General features: G+C 35.2%; 1 protein-coding gene across 3 annotated transcripts in view; it reads left to right on the forward strand.

Annotated features, from left to right (window-relative positions):
- IMMP2L (inner mitochondrial membrane peptidase subunit 2) overlaps positions 1-23,318 on the forward strand; it is a 474,009-nt gene that overhangs the window by 372,574 nt on the left and 78,117 nt on the right. For all 3 annotated transcript variants that reach the window (XM_085219468.1, XM_085219448.1, XM_003201996.5), the window contains exon 5: positions 7,415-7,517. In XM_085219468.1, the coding sequence (XP_085075594.1) occupies positions 7,415-7,517 (103 nt within the window). The remainder of the gene's footprint in view (positions 1-7,414; positions 7,518-23,318) is intronic.

Here is a 23,318-nt window from a genome sequence, read left to right on the forward strand (position 1 = left end):
ACAGACTATAAAGAAAGCCCCAGTGAAGATGAGATCTAAGCTTTACTAGCCCATTTAAATGGTATCTGCATTAATAATACATTGTTTTTTTTAACATTTCTTTTAGTTTCAAAATACTTAGTTTTTATTGGTGGCATTAAACTGCCTTACCACTGTCAATTATATTTGTATGCTTGTGTGCGCTTTGCCCATTTGATAGAAAAATAGTTTAAAATATATCTGATGCAACACATAATGTATGCATTTGAAAATTCAAATAGTTTTCACACAGCAGATAATTAGCAAAAATTGTACATATCGGTATCCAATTGGCTTTTTTTAATTTAAGTTGAAATCTGGTAATTTTTCTGAAAATGGTATGTTTTAAAAGTGATTAACTGCTATTTTGAAGAAACTGGTGAAGCAAGTAATGAATGGCTAAGTAATTACTTTGTTTAGAATGACATACTTCTTGAGAAAATATCTGATTAATAGAAGAGAGCTACAGATATCCAGCACGCCTTCCAGATCAGATTTCTAAGGATACTTACTGTTACCATCACTGAGATGTATAAACCTGCAGTGATGCAGCAAAACTGGGCTGTGGCATGATATGATTCTGAGCATCATCTTATCTTAATTGTTACAAAAGCTTGTGGTTTTATTTTTTTTGTGTTTTTTTGTTTTGTTTTGTTTGTTTGTTTTTTTGGCTTTCTGTTCTGAGTGAGGAAAGTAGTCAATTACTCTTCATTTTCTATAAATCTTCAAAATAGTTCTTTACAGCAAGGGGTGAAACCTGCAGGGTTTAAATACTCAAAATTTTGCCCAAGTGTGGGTGAGGGAATCCTTCGCCTCCTTAATAGCTGCTCCTAATCTCCCCAGACTGGAGTCTCTTGTTGCAAATTCTGACATTTTTGTCATTTCATCTAGTCCTCTTTTTGGGGGGCTCCCTTCTTAACAATTCAGATCTGATGATACTCTAGAAGCAGTATCTCAAATGTGGGTCTTCTCCAGCATTTCTGTAGAGAAGTTGGATATGCATTTTCAGCTCTGACCTCTTTCTATAATAGATTGATCTGCAGCTTTTAAGGAAAACATATTTCAGTTGTGAAGCAAAAGTTAATAGCTACAGGCCACCAAAGAATATTCCCTAACCCATTGACATACTCTCATGCGTAGTCTGGTACCCTCATCTTGAGACAAAAATACTTATTTGGTTCACATAAATAACCTTATCTTCTAGAGGCAGCTGAAAAAGTAACACTTGTAGTCAAAGGCATATAGTATTTGTAAGGGAAGGATTGAAGTTAAAAAATGCAGATGGCTCTATGCATGTGTTGGAATTGAAGTGAATATTTCTGAGATGCTGGAAAGTTTTAATTCAGGTGGAAAATTATCTGTGCTGATATCAATATAATTGGTATAAAATTTCATTACATGGAACATTACAGTACGACTTATACCTTGGCATCTGGATGTCACCTGAAAGTGAATACCATTAGTTTTTCATTCTGTGAAGTTGGTGAAGTATGTATGGATGTATGGATACATATGAAAATGTTTCTTTTTTTTTTATTTATTTTTTTTTTAATCCAAAACAGTTTGTGTATGTTTAGTATCTCCCACGCAAACAGAGGAAACTATTTACAGTGTCTGTTCCCTGATGGCACTCAAATGCATGGAGATTGCTAAGACCTTCTGATTTCTCAAGGTCAAACCAAATGGAAGGCAATCATTTCTCATCCAACTGAGCTGAGCCAAGTTTCCTGCTTTGGCACTGGTACCACATCCTAAAAAAGCAGGGTTGTTTTTTTTTTTTTTTTTTTTTTTTCTAGTGGGCAGGCAGTTAGAATACCATATAGAGCTCATTTTTGACTGTCAAGATTGAAATTATTTCTCAGCCAAGGATAGATATAAGTACATCTGTTAACTACTGAAACATGGAGGGAGAAAAAAACAGCTTTGCATTGGGTTCAAAATATATCTGAATCGTAAGAAAAAAAAATAAATTTCAGGTGATCTTCTGTAAATGTTACAAAAAGGATAAGAGTAATTCCATTACATTCTGATCAAAAAAATTATAGCTCTCCTAGATTTTGTTATTACACTGAGTAGTCAAAGCTATGATTTGATCAATCATAGCATAGGTGGTTATTGCCAACTTCTGAGAGACCTACGCAAAAGATGGAGTACTCAGCTACATAGGTTCTCACAGGTGCTTGACTATTTTGTATGAAAATCTGGGTATTTAAACGTCTTTGCCTATACTATTTTCAAAGCAGTTTTTTAAAATGAGAAAGAAATAAAGTTCTGATATTAGGTTTCTGAATGTGAAAGACTGTTGTTTATTAAGAGAGACTTTCTGAAATTGGAAAGATTGTTCAGTAATTATAACTTGTGCTAATGAACTGGGTGCGAAATTAACAAATACCGAGTTAATTGTCACTTGCACCAATTATTCTCCTAAGGATTCATTCAGAAATCTAAATTTAATTAAATACTTCATGTGTAAGAGCTAACAAAGAGGTCCAGATTACAGGGAAACTCAGAGAAATGAGGCATAAGATTATTTTAAATAAGAAAGAAAAATAGATTTTTACATTACTTACTAAGTATGCAATTACTGCACTTCTTTCCTAGCAAAGGCCTCTCACAGTGAATTGACAAAAAATTCCTGGTGAGCTGATTGTGCTTTTATTTGATACTTGGCTTGAAGATTGTAAGTTTTGTTGTGGTTATTGTTGAAGAATGCTAGAAGCATTCCTAGGTCATTTATCACTTTGTATCATACCATTATTTTTTATTCATAGAACTATATACTTGTATTTTTTATTTATATGCATCGTACTGAATCTAAAAGATGGACAGCAATTGCCTGCAGTGCTGCCCTTAAGAGACAGGATTGAATTGGTGCTTCTCTTTCCTCTTGGAAATTATGTTTCGCAATTTCAGTTAGTAATTTGGACTTGTAAAGATGGGTAATAGTTTCCTTACAGTATGTTTGTATAAAATGTTGAACTAGTGAAATGAATGAATGGTAGTTGGTGTATTAAGAGAAAGAGCCCTATTGCCAACATTGCACACATACATCTCATAATTTAGGCCTGAGATTTAAGTGTTTAATTTCTGCAAAATTCATGTGAGAGAGAAGCAGTGTTAATAACTAACAGTCTGATTTTGATAATGAAACAATTTAGACTATTTTCATAGGAGAGAAAACTATAACTTTTTTTCTTTTTAGGAAAAGTCAACGTATTATTTGCAGAAATATTTAAAAGCAACCTACTGTCATTGGCAGAATATGGGTTTCTGAAGTCGATAGCCTGGTTGGCTTTCATGAATGATTTATCTGTTTTAGAACAATTCAACAATGAAATTATCTTGAAAATTATTAAGTAATGGATAATACTATAACATTAGCTTATTGCTTTTGTTTGTTACTAATTCATGCAGCAAAAGCTCAAATAAAACTCTGTTTCTGAATTTCAGCCTGCCTTTCAAAGGACACATTTTGCAGCAATATTGCTAGAGAGGCCTCAGAGTCCCTAGGCAACTGCCCTATGCAATTACTACACTAATATTTTGAATGAATTATGTAAGCAAAATCTGATGATTTACATACTCCATACATTAAATGGCAGAAGGTTTTACATTTACCTGCTGTGGTTACAGAGGAATTTATCCACGCAGTCCTATCTACTAAAACACATAATTAAAACTGCTGCTTCTGTTTCTTTTCTGTTTCTTCCTCTTCCCTATTCCCTTAATGCATTTATTAGCATCAACAATTTTAATTCTACTTCTTCTAAGTTGAAACTTCTTCATAGAATCATAGCCCTGAGGAGAAGGATTTAGGGGTGTTAATTAATAGTTGACTTGAGCCAGCAATGTGCACTTGTAGCTCCACAAGGCCAACCATATCATGAGATTCATCAAGTGAAGCATGACCAGCAGGTTGAGGAAGGTGATTCTGCCCCTCTACTCTGCACTCAGGAGACCCTCACCTGGAGTAGTGCATCCAGTTCTGGGGCCCTCAACACAAGAAGGAGATTGAGCTGTTGGAGCAGGTCCAGAGGAGGGCTGTGAAGATGATCATAGAATCATAGAATGGCTTGGGTTGCAAGGGACCTCAAGGATCATCAAGCTTCAACCCCCCTGCTGCATGAAGGACCACCAACCTGCACATTCAATACTAGACCAGGCTGCCCAGGGCCTCATCCAACCTGGCCCTGAACACCTCCAGGGACAGGGCATCCACAGCCTCTCTGGGCAGCCTGTTCCAGCACCTCACCACTCTCTCTGTAAAGAACTTCCCCCTGACATCCAACCTAAATCTTCCCTCCCTCAACTTAAAACGATTTCCCCTTGTCCGGCTGTTATCTACCCTTTCCAAGAGTTGATTCCCCTCCTGTTTGTAGGCTCCCTTTAGATACTGAAAGACTGCAATGAGTACATCCCGCAGCTTTCTCTTCTCCAGGCTGAACAAGCCCAGCTCCCTTAGCCTGTCTTCGTAGGGGAGGTGCTCCAGCCCTCTTATCATCTTTGTGACTCTCCTCTGGACCCTCTCCAACAGCTCTCTGACTTTTTTGTACTTGGGGCCCCAGACCTGGACACAGTACTCCAGATGGGGCCTCACAAAGGCACCCAGGATACCATTTGCTTTCTGAGCTTTAAGAGCACACTGCTGGTTCATGTTAAGTTTTTCATCCACCGTCAGAGCATTGGAGCACCTCCCCTACAAGGACAGCCTGAGAGAGCTGGGGCCTGAAGGGGCCTACAGGCAAGCTGTGGAAGGACTTTTTATAAGGACACGTAGTGACAGGACAAGGGGAAATTGTTTTAAACTGGGTAGGTTTAGACTAGGTATTAGGAAGAAATAATTTACTGTGAGAGTGGTGAGATACTGGAACAGATTGCCCAGTGAGGTTGTGGATGCCCCCTCCTTGGAAACATTCCAAGGTGAGGCGTCCCTGCCTACAGCAGGGAGTTGGAACTAGGTGACCTTCCAACCCAAACCATTCTATGATTTTATGATCTGTTTGTTTTTTCAACATGAATTTTTTTTACATTTGTCTTTAATCACTGAAAGATACAAGGTTGAGTTTTTGTTGTTGGTGGTTTGTTTGTTTGTTTTTGTTTTGTTTTGTTTTGTTTTTTGCATAATTGAAACAAAATTTTCTACTTGGCTATGCTTTCTTCAGAAGTAGAAAAGAAATCTTTGTTCTCCTGTGTTGTGGAAATAATAAAATGAACCAACAGTAACCACTGCAACTTATCATCTGTTTATTTTTTCCTTAGGTCTTAAAGAATATATTGTATACCTGTGTTAAGCCTTCTGTTTTCGCAGGCTCTCTGTGAATACAAGATCTGCCTGTGCAAACTGATTTTTTTCAAATTTTGTTTCCAAATACTTATTGCAAAAGTTTTATTTATTTATTTTCCTCTCCCTGCTAATGATTTCCTGATCATAATAGAGGAGGAGGTTGTTTGGGAGTGTGAGACTGTGTGTGATCTGAAAAGGAGTCACTGACTGACATTTGCCGTATTATATTCTTGACATTTATGAGGTAAACGTGTCAGCAGAATTAACTTTCAAATTCCTTTCACCTTTCTCAGCGAAATTCAATTTTGTACATGAAATCTATGGAGGTACAAAACTTTATCACAATCTACTGTTCTATATTCAAGAAGGGAAGAGAAAATTGAATATTTTTCAGCTTTTGTTTGCCTTTATCACTGCTGGAATGTATTAATTTAGTAGTTTTCGGAATGTCTAATCAGACAGAACAGAATTAATGGCCAACTTTTCTGAACCTGTATCTTAAAACACACTTCCACTAAAATATGTTCTCATATAGCACATGATAAAATAAATTATTAGTGAGAGAAAGCATTATGGAATCATAAAACAAATACTTTTTTTGTCTAAACTGTAAAATTTTATAAAGAAATAACAAAAACAGAAAGAGTTGCATTGTAATAAATATGTTTTTTAGAGTAGTAATTGAATTATTACAAACCTACTCTTTGTGTTTAAGAAATTTCTGAAGAAAGATGAAAATTGGAGTCTCTTCTTCTGCAAATAGGCTACTATTTTGTCAACTGCTAATGAAAGCCCAGGTAGAACTTCTGTTAGATTTTAGTTCCGGCAAGCTCATCCTTTCAGCTTCCTCTGGATCTGTTTGAAAAAGCACCGGTTGGATTTTGTGATTTACAAAGTAAATTATTATTTTTATTTAATCAATCTTTGAGGATTCCTTATTCATTTAGTATTTCACAATCATCGGGCTATTAATTAGCTTGTCCCCATAACATCTTCACAGACACATGCACAAAAAAGAACCTCCCCCCAAAAAGAGTTTTTCCATTTCAACTTGCAACCAGCCCTGATCAGCATTGTTGCACAGTTCAGCTGAATTTCCTGGTTACAGTGATTTTCTCTCTTCAGCTTGCATTTTTCAGTTTTAGAGCACAATAGTGTCTGCTTTGGGGGCTGACACTGAAATGTGGTGAGCAGCTGGAGGCAACAAACTAGATCAAAAGACTGTTTCTGCCTATGGACAGATGTACTTAACCCAGTACAAGATAAAAGTAATCTGTAGTCCTGTGTGTAAATGCTTCATCATGATAGTAATTCAGAGGCCCTGTTCAATTAGCTCCCTGAATGAATGTTTACAGAATAACAGATCCCATCTGAAAGAAAACAAAGTGTATAGTAGAAGGCAGATGGAAATTGTGAAAATGACAGCTACTCAAGAACTAAGTACAGGCATTTTGCATACTCCAAACCTCAGCTTTTAGGACTCCTCTATAGCATGTCATTTTTGTAATGTCAGAGCATGCTGAGGCGTGCAGAGAACACTTTGAATCATCAGTGTCATTTTTTAGCGGCAGTTGGCCTTCTGCTAGATATTTCCTGTTTAACTCGTCCCTACCCCAAGACATAAGCATTGCTGGAATCCAAGCTCTAAATCTGAGGTCTAGTTAGATATACCACGTTAGTTTTGATGAGAACCTAGTGCTGACCTGAAAGGAAATCACTCTTGATGCAGTATCTTTGTGTGATTACAACATACGTCTACTGGTGTTTACCTGAGATTAAATCTTGTGTTTCAAAGAACTGTTACTACAGAGATGAAAATAAGAACTCCTTGGTCATCTGAAAAGTATTTTACTCTCTGTTGTGATGTGATTTCTACCAAAACAATGTAGTAAACAAGTCCGGATGGTGCAACTAACTCATGCAAAATTGTTATGTATTTTCACTTGTGAAGAGCATTCTTGTATGTCTAAAGGACTTCAGTGCATTTTTCTCTTTTTAAGGAAGCATTGGGTGGTGTGCAAGGCCAAATTCCAAAGTAGTATGTGTGAATTTTCTTAACAAAATGTTTTGGGTTTTTTTTCATCAATCATAATTTTTTAATTTTCTTTTTAGAACCATTGGATACAAAAAGAAGTACGTGAAAGTTCCACATGGGCATATTTGGGTGGAAGGTGATCACCATGGCCACAGCTTTGATAGCAATGCATTTGGCCCGGTAAGTCAATTACCTGTGTATCATTTAAGCTTTGCAACTGAAAACCAGTGCCTGTCTCTTGAGTCATTTGTGCAGAACAGCATGTGTGAATTCCAGGTGATTGCATTCTTATGATTGTTGTGAGAACTATTAGATGTCATAAAATATCTTGGTTGACTGAGATTGAGTTTGCTCTTAACTCTTATAAAAGGAGTAAAGACTCTTGAATTCCCTGTGTGGAAGAAGTAGTAGTAGAGACTTTAAACATGTAAGGATGTAGTGGAGGAGTAGCCAGAGGGTGAGCCAGCTCCCTGTAGCTGACAGATGCTCCCTGAGGGTGTTGCCAGCAGCTGATGCAGTTTGGACTGGCTCTTCATCTTGTTTTAGTGCCAGTGCTGGGATGAAGAATTAGGAAATCATAACTGTGCTTAGGAATAGTTAACTGTTAATTGGTCTGTGGATGAAAGTAGGAATATTTCAATTTTTTCCCCAAAATAAATATTCTTTGGGATGTTTTCTTATTTAATTATGTCAAAATGTAAACTGAAATATCTGTTTCTTGACTGGTAACAATGTTTCTCTGTTCATCAGGAAGATGGTAAATGTTTTTCTCTGCACTCTGTGTTCACTTTGGTTTCAGTTTTATTACACTTTGTGTGGATTCCGTTTCTTTTTTTATCGTGACCTTGTATGCAGATGATAGTCACATAGTCTGGGCATTCTGTTGTGAAAATACAAATTATTTTTCCAGATGTGGCTTTTTGATATGTTTAAGAGAGAATTCTCTTTAATATTATAAAAAAGCCAGTGTCTTTCACAGGGAAATTGGTAAGACTAGATTTATTTCACCTTTCATAGCCTTTTTGTGCAGAAGTTATCCCACTAATGTTGAATTAATGACAGCAAGAATCACAGGACTGGAAGCAAGCTTGAGAGGAGCAAAATTTTGAAAATTTTCTGCTGTAGGAAAAAATGAAGAGTGTACTTAAAAGACATGCTTCATGCCAGGTTCTTAACATTACACACGTTACGTTTCAGTTTACTGGTACACTTTCTATTCTTCTTTCTGTTGTAGACTTGAGAGCACTTGCACTAGTGAATAAAAGTATTAAAATTACTCTCCTCAAGCCATTCAGAAAGTATGCTCTTCTTAATTTTAACACCTCTCCTCTCATAAGACTGAAGCTGTCATAAGGAACTGCAAAATGATGAGACACAAACCTGTTGTTCTCATTTTGTTGAAACGTTATCTTCAGAAGTAAGGTTAAATGTAATGTGTGTTCAGAGTTCCAATTTGCAAAAAATGTATATATATTTTTTTGGATCAAAGTTTTTAGTAAAGATAGCGTATTGTTGGTTATATTGTAGGTCTACAATTTTTCAGATTTCTTGAAGACTTGTAATAGAAACCCATCTATAGTGTAGATAGTCTGACAGAAAGGTTTTGAAGATGTGCTTAATGAGTTCAATGGACATAGAAGGAAATTACGAAAATACAGATTGAGAACATATGTTAGGAACACTTTTTCTCTTGGAGAATAGCAACATATGTAGTGGCCTAAGGGGTTAAGTTGATAAATAAACAATCGTGAGATCATTCAAGACCTAAATTAGATGCACCTTTAGAGATTCTGAAGGTTTTCTAAAATGCAAAATCTTGGCAGATTGTATTATCTTTACTTAGTTTGCCAAAAAGTTATAAAATGAATTCTATTACTTCTTATTATTGCATTATTTTTATAGGACTAAAATTGGAAAGTGAAGGTGCAGACAGGCATTGTCATGACATGTGTAAATATAATTTAAATGTGTCAAGTAAGATTTGGAAAGATTTAGTATTAGTGGTATAAAATTTATACTGTAAGTGATGTTACAAAAATAACAGGACATCTGAACTAGATGTGTTTACTCTATTAATGGTAAAATTAAAATATTAATTACACAATATTAATAATTGTGATCATTGTACATTGTCCTTGAAAAAAAAGTTTCTTTGTGCAATACAGAATGGCAGATGTTGTATAGTACTATTGCACTGATGCTGCTGTGTTTCAGGCTTGGAAGTACGTCATGTCAACCATTCATAATGCTGAAAATAGCTGATTTGAATAACATCCAATAAATATTCAAAGAACTTTTAACTATTATTTAAAAGGATAAAAAAAAATGTTTCACTGGAAATTTATTTCAATTATTTGAACAAGAATAGTGATTTCTGTTCAGTTTAATCTTACTGTTTTCAAATTCTTGTAGAATGAAGTCAAGCTTTTGTGATACTTGCTTAGCATTGTTTAAATGCTACAGAAGTATAATAATGCATAGTTTACACAATCATGGTACTCCTGTTAAAAGTTACACATTTTTCTTTTCAGTTCATTCAGTAATTATGAAATTTGGAGCCTTTTTCCTGTGAGGTTGTAGTTCAATATTATAGGGCCTATTTTCTTAGGTCAGAAATGTAGAAGCCACAATATGTATAGTATTGACCTACTGTTGAACTTCTCTGCTGCTTCAAACTTCTTGAAAATTTTAAGTGATTACCTTGATAGTGAGAAGCTTTATACCAGGTCAGATATTGTCTTTGCTTACTCAGGTAGCCAGCGCAGAAACACAGCAACAATTGATAATCTCAATCTGATACTGTGGCTAATTGAAGGGAAAAGTCATTAAAATTGTACTTCATCCAGATCCGATGTGTAGAGCTGGTAGTCAGCAGTAGCATTTGAAGACAATTATGCAAGCAATAGGTAAGGTCCTTAACAGGTGCTAATAAGTGCATACAGTAACCAGTAGATACTGCTGGATGTATATATGTGCATTGAATAGCACTCTTAGAATTAAAAAAGGAAAAGGAAAAGGAAAAGGAAGAGAAGAGAAGAGAAGAGAAGAGAAGAGAAGAGAAGAGAAGAGAAGAGAAGAGAAGAGAAGAGAAGAGAAGAGAAGAGAAGAGAAGAGAAGAGAAGAGAAGAGAAGAGAAGAGAAGAGAAGAGAAGAGAAGAGAAGAAAGAGAGAGAAGGAGAGGAGAGGAGAGGAGAGGAGAGGAGAGGAGAGGAGAGGAGAGGAGAGGAGAGGAGAGGAGAGGAGAGGAGAGGAGAGGAGAGGAGAGGAGAGGAGAGGAGAGGAGAGGAGAGGAGAGGAGAGGAGAGGAGAGGAGAGGAGAGGAGAGGAGGGAGGGGAGGGGAGGAGGGAGGGGAGGGGAGGGGAGGAGAGAGGGGAGGGGAGGGGAGGGGAGGAGAGAGGGGAGGGGAGGGCAAAGAAGGCATTTTATTTAATGGGGATTTGTTTGGTGAATGTAATGCTCTTACTGCTACATATCTGTGTCTCCAGAGGCCTCCAGAATGAGGATATGAGGAACTTTAAAAGCATGGGGTTTGAAGTCAGTGGCAGTCTTTCACCTGACTTGTAAAGGACCTGAACAAAAGCTCTTTAAAGTCAATGAGAGATTTCTGTTGGCTTTAATGGCTTTGGATAAGACTGTGAATTAAGCTTCACAATCCAGTGTAAGGGTAGAAATGCTATTATCCTCCTTATCTTCCTGGGAAACTTGAGATACAGGTAGGTTAAGTACGTTGTCATAAAATACCTTTTTGGCTCAGTCAGGTCCCCATGCAAGCCCTTCCTGTTAGAAAATACATCTATTTACTCTCCAAAGTAAATCCTGTTGAATTTGCGCCTGGCTTTTTGTTTAACAGAAGTTTTATGTTCATAAGCTTCAAATGAGTAAATTGCTTTTAGTCAGCATTACTGTAAAGGCTTTATTTATGATTCTCCATAAAAGCAATTCTCTACTGCAAGTTCATGCAATAAACTATCTGAAAAACATTCTTGCCTATTTACCTATTATTTCTTCTTTCAGTTCTTCTACACCTGTAGACTGTGACTAGAAAACTGTGTAGAAAATAATGACATTTAAGATAAGTGAACAGACTGAGTTTGTTAGTTATTTTAATTTGCTTTGAAAAGAATATCATCATCTCTTTTGGATATAAGACAAAAATGATTTACTTGTTAACCATCAATGGGAAATTTGGTATAATTCAGTAGTAGAATGTGGCTTGCTAGAATTATACCCTTAAACTGATCAACATTTTGTATATATGACTAAATAGTCAGTGAATATAAGTTATCAAAAATTGAAAGCCTTAAAATTAATGCAAAGTTTGGTGGGTGACTACTAAAAATTAAATATTTGAACCTAGATCTGCACCCTATGAGAGTAACCCACATACTTTCTCTTCTTTTGAAAGAGGACTGTTGAAGGAAGAAGCAAAATCTTTGTGCTGTTCTGGATTACTTATATAATAGTAAACACAGAATGCTACATATGCTAAAAGTGCAAATCACCATCGTGATGCTCTTGCCATCTGCTCAAGCTTTCATGTATGAGCTACAAACTAGTGCAAGCATCACGTATTCCCCTGAAGTGGCAAGAGGTGGGAAGAGTTTAACAGTTTACAGCAACATGCTGCAGATCACTTTGTTAAAATTGGAAATTAAACTGTGTGGGCAGGGCACACTTCCTATAGGGAATTCTGCCAGGTCTCAAAATACTTAGTGACCCTATTTGTGTCCTTATACTCCAACCAGTCATTCTGAGAGGGTTAAAATAACTTCAATAGCAGAGTGATGGCCTTTGTCCCAGTCTCTTTTTTTCTTCCTTTAGATCAAAGTCAAACCTTGAGAAATAAAGTATAAATTTTGCAAACAAAACAGAAACCACAACCAAAACACCTATCGTGCTTACGCAGATAAAGCTAATGTTGGGGAGTATAATAGTGGCACAGTAATGAGTGAAGACTGGGGATGTCTCTGGGGCTTAGACACTTAATTTACTAGCCAGTGTGGCAGCTTCTGCTTTCTGCTTGTTGCTTCTGTGACCAATACTTCCATCTTCATTTTGCTGTATAAACGGAACCTTGGAGAGTAACATAACTGTTACGGGATCTATGACATCTCTATTTCTCAGATACTGAAAAAGAAATGAAGCTGTATTAAAACAATGTGTGCAATGCAAATATTCAGTCAATGACATTCCATTATATTCATCCTTGGCCATAGGCAAAAACAAAATAGTTAAAACTGTTTACAGCCAAAGAAAAGACTTTTCATATGGAGCATGAAGTTACCAGTAGTAAATAGCATGCATGCACAGCTTGAACGTGTAAAAGTCTATGATGAATAAAATGGATAGGACATTAAGTGTTATGGTTGATGATAAATAAACCTCGAAGGATAAATATGCTTGTCCCTTGTGAGATAATATTATACAAGATTCAAATTGAGGTGGTGGCTTGCATGTTGAGAATGACAATTCACTCCAGGAGCTGCTGAAGGGGAGCTCTGATAATAAGATTGTGTGGCCTCACTGTTCATTAAATTATCATGACTAACTAAATTTGCAGAATAGAGAATAAAAGGTTCTGTATGGCTGTCCTAATTCTTTTTGAAAGCAAAATATTTAGCCAGAGTGTAGTCCAAATTAGTGCATAAAAATTAATCTTTCCAGAAGCCTGGCTATCATCAATCCAGACAGAGCTCTATTTTTGTGCCTTATATACCTGACTGAAACTTTCCTGACTATTTGATCAGAAAGCTTTTCATTTTTGCTGCTCAATTAATGTAAATAGGGTATTAGATATGCTATTTTCTTTAAGCATGTTGAGAAGAGATATTATTTTAAATGCTTGTAACTAAATGCTCTCAAGTCTGCACTATTTCATGGTAATGAAATGCTCATGAGGACCTGTAAAGTAACTGAAAGTTTGGACTTTTATCTTAGTTATATCAAATCCTAAACATTTTACGCATGCTAACCAATTTTCTTTACTAATGTACTTAGAAGTATTACCATTATTTACCATTCTGCCGTGTAAAAAGCTTTAGTAATCCTACTTATGGAACAGAATTTGTATAATAACCTCAAGTACAAATAATTATTAATACAAATAATTGGCAACTGTTTTTGAGTGCAAGTGCATCTAAATGCTTTCCCAGCCACAGTGAAAAGAATGGCTGGATAAACAACATGCATCTGTTTTTGACACAATTTACTTTGGCATAAACGAAGGAAAAAAAAATTGAAACAATTTTATATTGATTTAATAAAATATTAGAAGAGATCAGAGAGCTGCCAGATTCATATCTTCATTTGCAATTAACTAATTTGAATAACTTCAAACTGTAACTCAAATACAATAATTTACTGAATCCTGAATGTATTGTATACCTCTACATGTTTTCTTACAATTCTGTTTCACTGAAATTATAACTTGAAATACCGATCTTTTTTTCCTTTTTTTTTTTATAACCAATTTGCAGAACTTATGCATAGTTTCTTCTTTGAAATAAGTCTTCTTGAAGCAGGGAAACCAGATTGGAAGTTTTAGGAAACATTATCTTGTAAATCTAATAGCTGTGAGATGTGTATTACTGAAATAAGAGTGGAAGGAAACCAGCATAGTAAGTAATGTGAAGTGATAGTAAGGTCTGAGAGTTCTTTCAAAAGGTAGAAATTTGAAGATGATGAATAATGGATATCGAGCAAAAAAATTAAAAAATCTATTGTAGATTTTATTTTTTATCAATTGTTAGAAGTTACGAAATTTTAATGATAAAAATCTGTGCAAAATCAGTAAAAAAAAAAAAAAAAGGAAAAAAAAATCTTTTTAGTATTTTATGGTGGTAAATTGAGTTACCAGGTATTTTTTTAGGGTCGCTCTATTGTTTTTATGAGCTGAGTAAATGGTCCCTGCAATTACTGCTTTACAGCCATTGGATTAATGTATGCTAAGTGGTACTTATGCAATATTGCACTTTGTTTGAGCTTATTAAATACTTCAATCAAAGTTGCCAGAGTTATTGTTCATAGAATATAGCTTTGACTTTGTAGACAGCTGAGAGAGGAAACAGAAGAGCTCCAACCCTTCCCAGTTTTACCTTTCAGATCTCTTTAGTGAGCTCCGGTTCCTCACACTAAAAATACAACTTATACCATCCTCCCCCTTGCTATCAACCCCCTCAAAAAAAAAAAAAAAAAAAACAAAGTCTAAAAATCCTAACTTTCAACCAATTGAATATTTTAAATTATTTTTTATATCTGATTATATTCATATATTTCCCTACTGTACAAATTAAAATTCATGTTTAATTACAACTTATTAAAAAAAAAAAAAAGCAGGTTTTGTAAAATTTAGTGCCAAAATAATACACTCCTAGATTACTCCTTAGCAGAAGTGAAAGTGGTATCCAACGTTGAGTTTTGGCCATATGCACGCTATATCTAATGAAAACCAGGGGAAGTCTATGACCAAAACAAAGTTTAATACCCTAAAAAAGTAGAAGAATCAGAGGAAGTAACTGCCTACAGAATTCTTCATGACTTTTCGTTGGCGGTTATGGCAACACCTATTGTAATAGCTACATTCAAATTTCACAGATGTAGGCAGGAAAAAAATCACACCAGAGGATGTTTTTTCATTTGTTCATTTGCCTTACAATTTTACTGAATAAATAGAGACATTCTGATCAGATAAAAATGTTTCTTAATCTTTCATAATACTGTCAGTGTCATGAGATGCTATTTCAAATTTGTTCTTCAAAATGTTGCTAATGTAGAAGAGGACACAAGTAGAAATGCTTCTATTATTGTTTCAGACTGAATTGTATCAAAGTTCTTTTGGAGGGAAAGCTCCCCAGAAGGTTCCTGATGTTGCAGCGTTGTCTGTGTCGACTAGCTGCAAGTGCTCCCTTTTGCCAAGTACAATATACTGTTTTCATTCAGATGCATAGATATGTAATTTTCACTGCAGCGATAAAGGACTTGAGAAACAAGTTCATATACACATGAGATCTGCACTCAAATATGCTATCAGCTCTTCTACATTTTCAGCTTTTACTCATTGTCAACATAATTTTGGGTGCCCTCACAAATTTACTTGCATCAGTGAAGACGAGGTTGCAACTCAAACCATTCCTTAATTAACATAAGGTCTGATTATACTTAGTGAATAGAGTCCTGTTGAGAGTAAGTCCACTCTTCCTAAAGTTGTTGATAGCTATTGAAATGTTTGTAGAATCAGAGTGAAATTTTGTTAACATCAATTTTCAAAGTACCTACTGTATTTTGAATTGAGGCCAAGGGTTCAGTAGAGCTGCAAAGCATGTAACTGTTAAATGACATCAGTAGATAGATTAAACAAGATAAAAATGCTAATGCAGGACACAGTCTCTGTGCTTACATTGAATGGTGGAAGTTAGAAAGAAATTTTTATTTGCTCTGGATTCCACTCTGCCTCATGTCTTTCTACATGCATTACAGAGAATATTCCTGCAAATATTTAATAAATATTTTTCTGATGTCACAGTATCTCAATTACAAGTATCAGAAGTGATAAATGTGTTTATTTAAAATCTGTATTTCATTCTTTCTTATACTGCAGAGTGTTAGGAATGATTGATACTACTGAAATCAGCAACACTATTGTCACAGTTCAGTCTGGCTTGGCCTAGTGTCTGTGTCAAGGGGACAAAGGGACCCACAGGTCCATATCCCAGGAAGGGGTGGGAAGGAGAGAAGGGAAAAAGTATTGAGATTTCCTAGATGAGGAAAACAGCAGCAAACTAAGGGAAAAAAGCTTACTGAATATGATAGTGGAATGTTAGGTAATACAATACAATAGAATATGATTGGAATTGAAACTAATAAATCAAATAAAATGAGAAAGAGTTTCCAAAACTGAGCTCTTTACTCTAATGTTGTAGACAAAGTGGCCGTGGAGCAAAGAGAGCAAAGAGGGCAGTCTTGTGACTCTCAGTTAGTTTTATATTTCCTTCCGAATGGAAAAATGAAGTTTTCTGGCAGTTGTAATTCTGCCAGAAACTGGAAATATTGGCAATCCACAGAGCGGCAGCATTAACACTTTAACTACCAGTACACTTCATGATGTTATGTTGTAGAATGCCAATGAAAAGCCATCAAACTATGACAACTATTAGCTCCAGTGGGACCTTCATGTCCAAGAAACAGATCTTCATATGTAAGTTAGAAGCTTTTTTTTGAAATTATTGTTAAACAGTAGACATCTTGGTTTCCAGTTACAGAGATGCCTTCATCATGCAGAACACAGTATGAGCCTATTAACCTTGGGAGGAATGGGACTCAGCACTTTTCAAGACAGAGCCCTACCAGCTTCATTTGCACTCTAGACTCTCAGAAATAGGTTTCTTTGTCCATGTAATCAAGCTAATACTACAGCAAGACTTCCAAAATGTGTTACAGAACTGCAGTAATTCAAAGCTCCATCTTTATAATTCTGTTGTGCCCTGTTCACATTTCTGAATATCACTATGTATTCATAACACTTCTGTGTCAATTACAAGGAATCTGATAAATTCTTATATAGCCTTCAAAACCGTGGTGACCTAAATCCTCTTGGGATTTCTTGGCTACAACTATTCTTTTCAACCTGTATTTAAGGATTTTAGGGTAGACTCATTCAGATATGTGACAAAAAGTTGTCCTCCAAGAAGCGTATTATTCACATATTCAGAGAAAATGTAGGAACTGGACATAAAATTTTGCACCATAAAACTTATGTTTATTTCCGTATCTAATACTTGGTCTTTCCTTCAAAATTTTATCTAAAAATAAATTTGTGTACTTTCCACTGTGCATAGGCAAAAACAGACTGTGCAGTATCAGTATTCTGTTAGGCCACTTTTGTCTTTCAGAGATGCTTCTGCCATCAGTGGGCTCTGAAGGCCTGCAGTTCCTCAGTATATTTCCATATATCCTCCTCTAGGGAGTGTCTTAGATTCTGTGGTCCCAGTGAGTTCTAAGGTTAGATGGGTTTCTGGGGGAGAAAACTAGTGCCTGCAGAATGTTCCTTTGGTATCCCAGACATCTTTACTTGGTATTTGGTGTTATATTCACTCTTGAATTGTTCTTATTTTTTATCACAGCATCAGTCCAATTTTCTTCTGTTTGAGTTAGGAAAAATGATCGCTTGTATTTGAATTTATAGAAATCATAGAAGCCCGTGTTTTACATTTGCAATTTATTTTGAAGTTTTGGAAAATACAGCATGAAGTAAGCAGTGCACTAAAGGAGGAAAACAATAATAGGAAATCTATCTTCTCTGATTCATTTTTAGAGTTATTTCCTGGCACATTTTATATGAATTAATTTGACAGTAACAAAAACTAAAAAGGTTTTTGGATTACTTCAGCAGTAAACCAGCAATAGAACTGTGTCATTTCAATTTATCACTTGTTGTGTTTAAGTGTGTGAAATCTTAGTTCTTTATCACATTGCAATACATTGCTTATATATAAAAAAGTTGCAGACTTCACTGAGAAAAAAACGTATATCAACTGCCAACCGAGCCATCACATTTCTCCCTGACTTGCAGATTTTTTAGTGAATCTCACACTACTTGAACTAGAACAGCATTATAACCTTAGCTTTACCCTTGTTGCTGTGTCTTGAGTTATTAGGATTTTTATCCATCAAAAGGGGCACACTGGGCCTTTGAAATTCTAACCTGAGAGACAAATCCTATGAAGCCAAACTTAACCTCTAGTTATCTCTTATCCTACCAGCATAAGTCTCTGTTTCTTAAGAAGATATCTTCTTGGTAGCCTGAAGATATATAAAATACTTCTAATGTTATTTAGGAACACAGCACAACCACTTACCTTCTACAGTGAGTTACAGAAAAACATTACAAAGTGATTGAATTTATATATATATATATACATATTTATTTATTTATTTTTCTGTAATGGAGTTTCCAGGGATTGGAAGGTTGAAATAAGCTAAGCAGATGATAATTAGAAAGTAATTGCTAAACAAATGACAAGTGTTCCAGAGTACTGTTACCTCCAGGTAGCTCTAATTATAAAGTACCTCTAATTTGTAAGTGCATAAAGAGAGAAGCGCAGTCTCTTCTGGCTTCTCAAATCTGAATTTTTACCTTTTGTATAAAAAAATAAGTAGACAGTATTTTAACCAATTCTAATATTTTAACTGGATGTTTGATCTGTTGAAAATCTGAGTTGACCTTATTGTGTAGTAAAAAAAACTAATAAAGCTTACCATCTGAAAAAAACAATAAAAAATTCTTTAATATATCCGAGTAAAATAGAACATGAATATAATAGGTTAAATCTATATGCAATTCAAATAACATTCTTTTTGTGAGAGTACTTAATAATATGTTACATCCTGTATTTTGTAATGGTTTCATTGTTGAAAAGTATGATCTTGTGCTCTTAATGGTATCTGACCGTAGATGCAAACACCAGTGCCACAATACTAACAATTAATATGACACTTCAGATGAAACAAAGCATTGACCCACTGGAAAAAAAGTGGTGTTTGATTAATTTTTAGAGACTTCTGATGTCAGGAAAGTTAGATGCTTAATGAAAAACTATATAATCTACAGAGAAAGACTGTTGTCTACCGGTAGAGAAAGTATCAGATACAAGATATCTGGAAAAAAATCAGTTGTCTTGGGAATAAAAAAATTAAGTTTATTCCTCTGCCAAAATTCCACATTAAAGTGTTTCTTCCTCGCTGTCTAGAGAAAATCCCAATCTGCATTTAAATGCATGTATTTCAAAATCAGATTCATAAGGGACTAAAACTATCAAAGTTTCATATGAAAAAAAGAATACAGAGATGCTGCTTATAGATTTGGAAATTTTTTAAAAAAAGTCTTTAAAATGGAATGGTGCCAGCTTTCTGGAGACTAATTTATACTTTTCAGAGAATAAATGTCACAAAGCATTAATGACTGGTACATAGCTTCAGATTTAGCATTTTATCTACATCCAAAGGAAAGTTCAAGATTTGTTTGCCATTAAATTTGGGACTGGACAATGATACCTCTTTTTCACAGTATGCACACCATCTTGAAATTTCAGTAAAAGCACCAATTAAGCTCTAAAGTTGAGTGGAGTTTCAGTGACCAGTACTAATGACATTGAGAAAATTCTTGGAGAAATTTGCCTTATATTTTTCTATTCTTTATAAAGATTTATTACACTTTTTAAAATAATTGATTACCTCCATCGGAGTCTGGGATACTTATAATAGCGTAATTACCTATGTCTGGGTAAAAAAAAAAGTCCTTCAACAAGCTAGAGTGAATTGGTCTTTTGTTTGCTAAAGTAGTAAAAACTGGGGAAATATGTCTATGGGAATAACTGGGAGTTTTGCCAGAAAATTCACTGAGGTCAGAATCGTATCCCCCAGAAGGTTTTCCTGCTGATGCTGTGCTGCAAAAATCCAGTTCCGCAGCTTCAACCCAGCAAATGATGGCACTGAGCTCCCCCTGTCATGCCTTTCTCCAGCCCCTGCCATGTTCCATCTGCTCAGGGCTGGCAGACTCTTCAGAGAAAGAGCTTCTTGTTTTTGCCACATAACAACGCACCACAAGAATCTTGTTCTTGCAAGATGTTTGAATATCTTCTCTGCTGTTCTGATATTGATTTGTAGCACTTAAATGCTAAATACATAGACGAAGATTTAATCTTTACGTGTGTATAGTACAACCCTGTCCTTCAAATGGTTATAGTCAGAGGTGAGACTTTGCAGGTGAGGAACGTCTCCCATGCTAATTTTAAAAGTCTTAGTTGATTGTGCACATTTTACAGATTGAAAATGGATTATGTGCAGCAAGTGAAATAGATTTCCTAGCATCCTCTTAGTTGTGTATATCACAAATGCTCATATTTTCTGAACTGTGTGTTATATTTCATAACTTCTGTGCACTGCAAGCTGAAAAAAAAGGACTGGCAAATTCCAAATACACTTGCAGACCTTCTAGTTGATCATCGGTACAGTATCAAGCATGAAAAGAGTACTGAAATTCCCTTAGGAATCTGGGTAATTAACCAGAAATACACTTTGCATGACATTGCTAATCCAGTTACTCAATGGAAAAAAAATATTTGCTAACAATTACAGTTATTAGGCTACCTGAGAGCAGCTTCAGATTGACTTTCTGTCTGTCTGTCTTTCCTTCTTTCTCTCCTTTCTTTTTAATTAATTTTTAAAAGTTTATCCTAGTTGAAAAAATTCCAATTGTTGCAATTTGATTTTGGCTTTTTGTTATTTTTTCAGTATTAAATTCAATCCTGTAGATATACGCTCTCATGATTACTGACAGACTGAGGTAAGGATTCCAGGATTATTTGATATTAAGTACAAAGGTGTCTTTCAGGTCATGTACAGTCTAATCTTGTTTGATGTATTACTCATTCTAAGTTTCTTCCTTTTTTTTTTGAAATAAGCTGTGTGAATACTCACGGATACTTTTTTTTTCCCCCCCTAAGCATCTGAGCAACCCTCGATACATTTCAAAGTTCACTTCTATGATGGATTTCTTGAAAGGCATTTCATCTGTCACACCTAGCAGCCTTTGTTAGTTCACAGCAGAAGACACTATAGATTTCTGTTTACATGGATGAAACTGAAAAGAATTTGCTTTCCTGTAATCCCTCCTCTATTTCAAAGTATTTCAAAGCACTTGAAAAAAATATCTCAACTGAGTTCAATGCTGGTGGAACATGTAATGAGGAGACAGTTGCAGCAGTCCTTCAACACTGCATATTTAGTAACTAACAGCACAAAGACAGATATTTCAGCTAGTATAATGACAGAAGATGTATTGAAAGGGTTGTGAAAGTGTGTGTAAAGGATTTCACTGTGGGAAAACAAGCAAGCAGACAAAACCATCAAAAAATATGTGAGAGGCATAGCATGTTTTAAAACATTTTTCTCATGTATAAAAGATGTTGAAGACTATATGAATGTAAGATGTTTTCTGCTGAAGGTATTTTCTTGTTTGAATAACCCCTGCTCTCTCAACTTGGTTTATATAAAACTTAGAAGATCACTAAAAATATAAAACTAGTATCATGTTCTGTTCTGAGCCATCTCAGCAGAGAAAACAAAAAAGTACAGCTGTGCACACACTGTGTTCTTTTCCATTACTGAATGTGGCAGTATCTCTATTTTGTAGAGACTATAAACTCCATATAGATTTGACATTGCTAATGCATTTTGTGGAGTTGACTCTTGACAGCTATCAACTTAGCATCTTTCCTCCTCATTAATCTTGCATTAGATGTACAGATATCAGTATGTATGGAGTGATTTCCTTTTTCTTCTTCTGACAAATATTCGTTTGAAGGTGCAGGCTAACAGACTATCCCAAGGCCAGCATAGTGGTCAGCAGTGCATCTGAAGTACACATGTACTATTTTTGAAGTAGGGATGGAAATCTCAGGAAAACAGAAATGAGCGAGAATGCTTACCCAAAAGGTTAATAATGCTATTTCCAAAAAAATATTGCGTAAAGATTTCATAAATGATGGAGAAAGGAAGTGAGAGTCAGGTGTAGCCCATATATATATACATATATATATAATCTTTTTCCTAGTAGAAGCAGCAGTTGAGGTTAGGAATTCAGATGAGTCTGTGAGAGGTTTAGAGAGGTTATAAGCTAACTTTCAAATACTGCCTATGGTTCACACCTTGTTCCACTAAATTCTCTCTGAAGAGAAATTCTCTCACTTTCTTGGCTTTACATCATGACTTTATATTACAGATACAATTGCTCAGTCTCCACTGCTCCCCCCTCCCCTCCCCTTTTTTTTTGAATCACTTGGACTTTCCGAGTTGTATTCTCTAGTGTGAGTTAATCTGCGAGATATTGAGAACGGTGTATGGAATTAAGAAAATACATTTTCCAAAATGATGAAACATGACATTAATACAGAAAATGTCAGTCACTAGTTATATTTTGTGAGATAAATATTATTTGCCAAGCCAGAGTTCAATGCTTAATAATACATTATTCTTGTCAGTACTGTTTAAAGTGCACATGATTCATACTAAACCTTTATCTTAGCTGATAGTGAAAGTAGGCATTTAGCATTTTCTTAAACTGAATCTCAGTTCAGAAGCTTAATAAATTTCTGTATTTACAGCAATAAAAAAGAATATTCTAGTTTCTCCAGAGATTTATTTAGCTCAGTTGTATATAGAATAGGTTTATGATGCTGTTGCTGTAGTTTCAGTAGATCATGTAAAACATTATTTAGCAATACATAGTGTCATAATGCTGGATTTGTATATATTTGAAGATGTTTCCTATAAAAATTCAGCTCAGAAATAAACAGTGTGTTTCCTAATAGAGTGAAAGCATAGGACAATTTTACTTCATATAAATACTGCTTTGCAAAAACTCAGTTTTTTGAAGATACGTACTACTAATATTTTAGTAAGATTTGTTCCACTATGAATGCAAAACTTACCATTTATGCATAGGTAGCTCCAAAAGTTATATCTTCAATTTGTTTCCATAGAAACTGCAACAAGGAGTACAATAACACTATTTGATAGAGTGAACTCTCAACTACAAAATATTATTTTTCAACACAGTCACCACCATTATTAATGCTTGTTTATCACTGATGAACAAGAGCCTGCATGCTGTACTCATAAAAATCTGTAAAATAGGAGACATAACTTTCACAGCAGCCCTCGTTATGCTGATTATCTAGATCTTAGCAGAATGTAGGCAATTAAGAGTTGCGTGGAACAAAAAACTTCTTTAGTGTGTTTAGTGAAATATGGTCTTATATGTAATTATCTTATAAGCTAAGTCATATTAGACCTTAATAACTACTTCTGTTCACTCTTAGGAGCCTGTAGATGCTGCTGAAGCAGCAATCTCAGATATTAGCGAGAGCCTTTTAGACATACATTTTATCTCCCAGTACAATGAAGTATGAAACTTAGAACAAAAC

This window comes from Meleagris gallopavo, chromosome 1 (assembly GCF_905368555.1).
Source record: "Meleagris gallopavo chromosome 1, MGAL_WU_HG_1.1, whole genome shotgun sequence".
In the NCBI taxonomy this organism is placed as follows: Eukaryota; Metazoa; Chordata; class Aves; order Galliformes; family Phasianidae; genus Meleagris; species Meleagris gallopavo.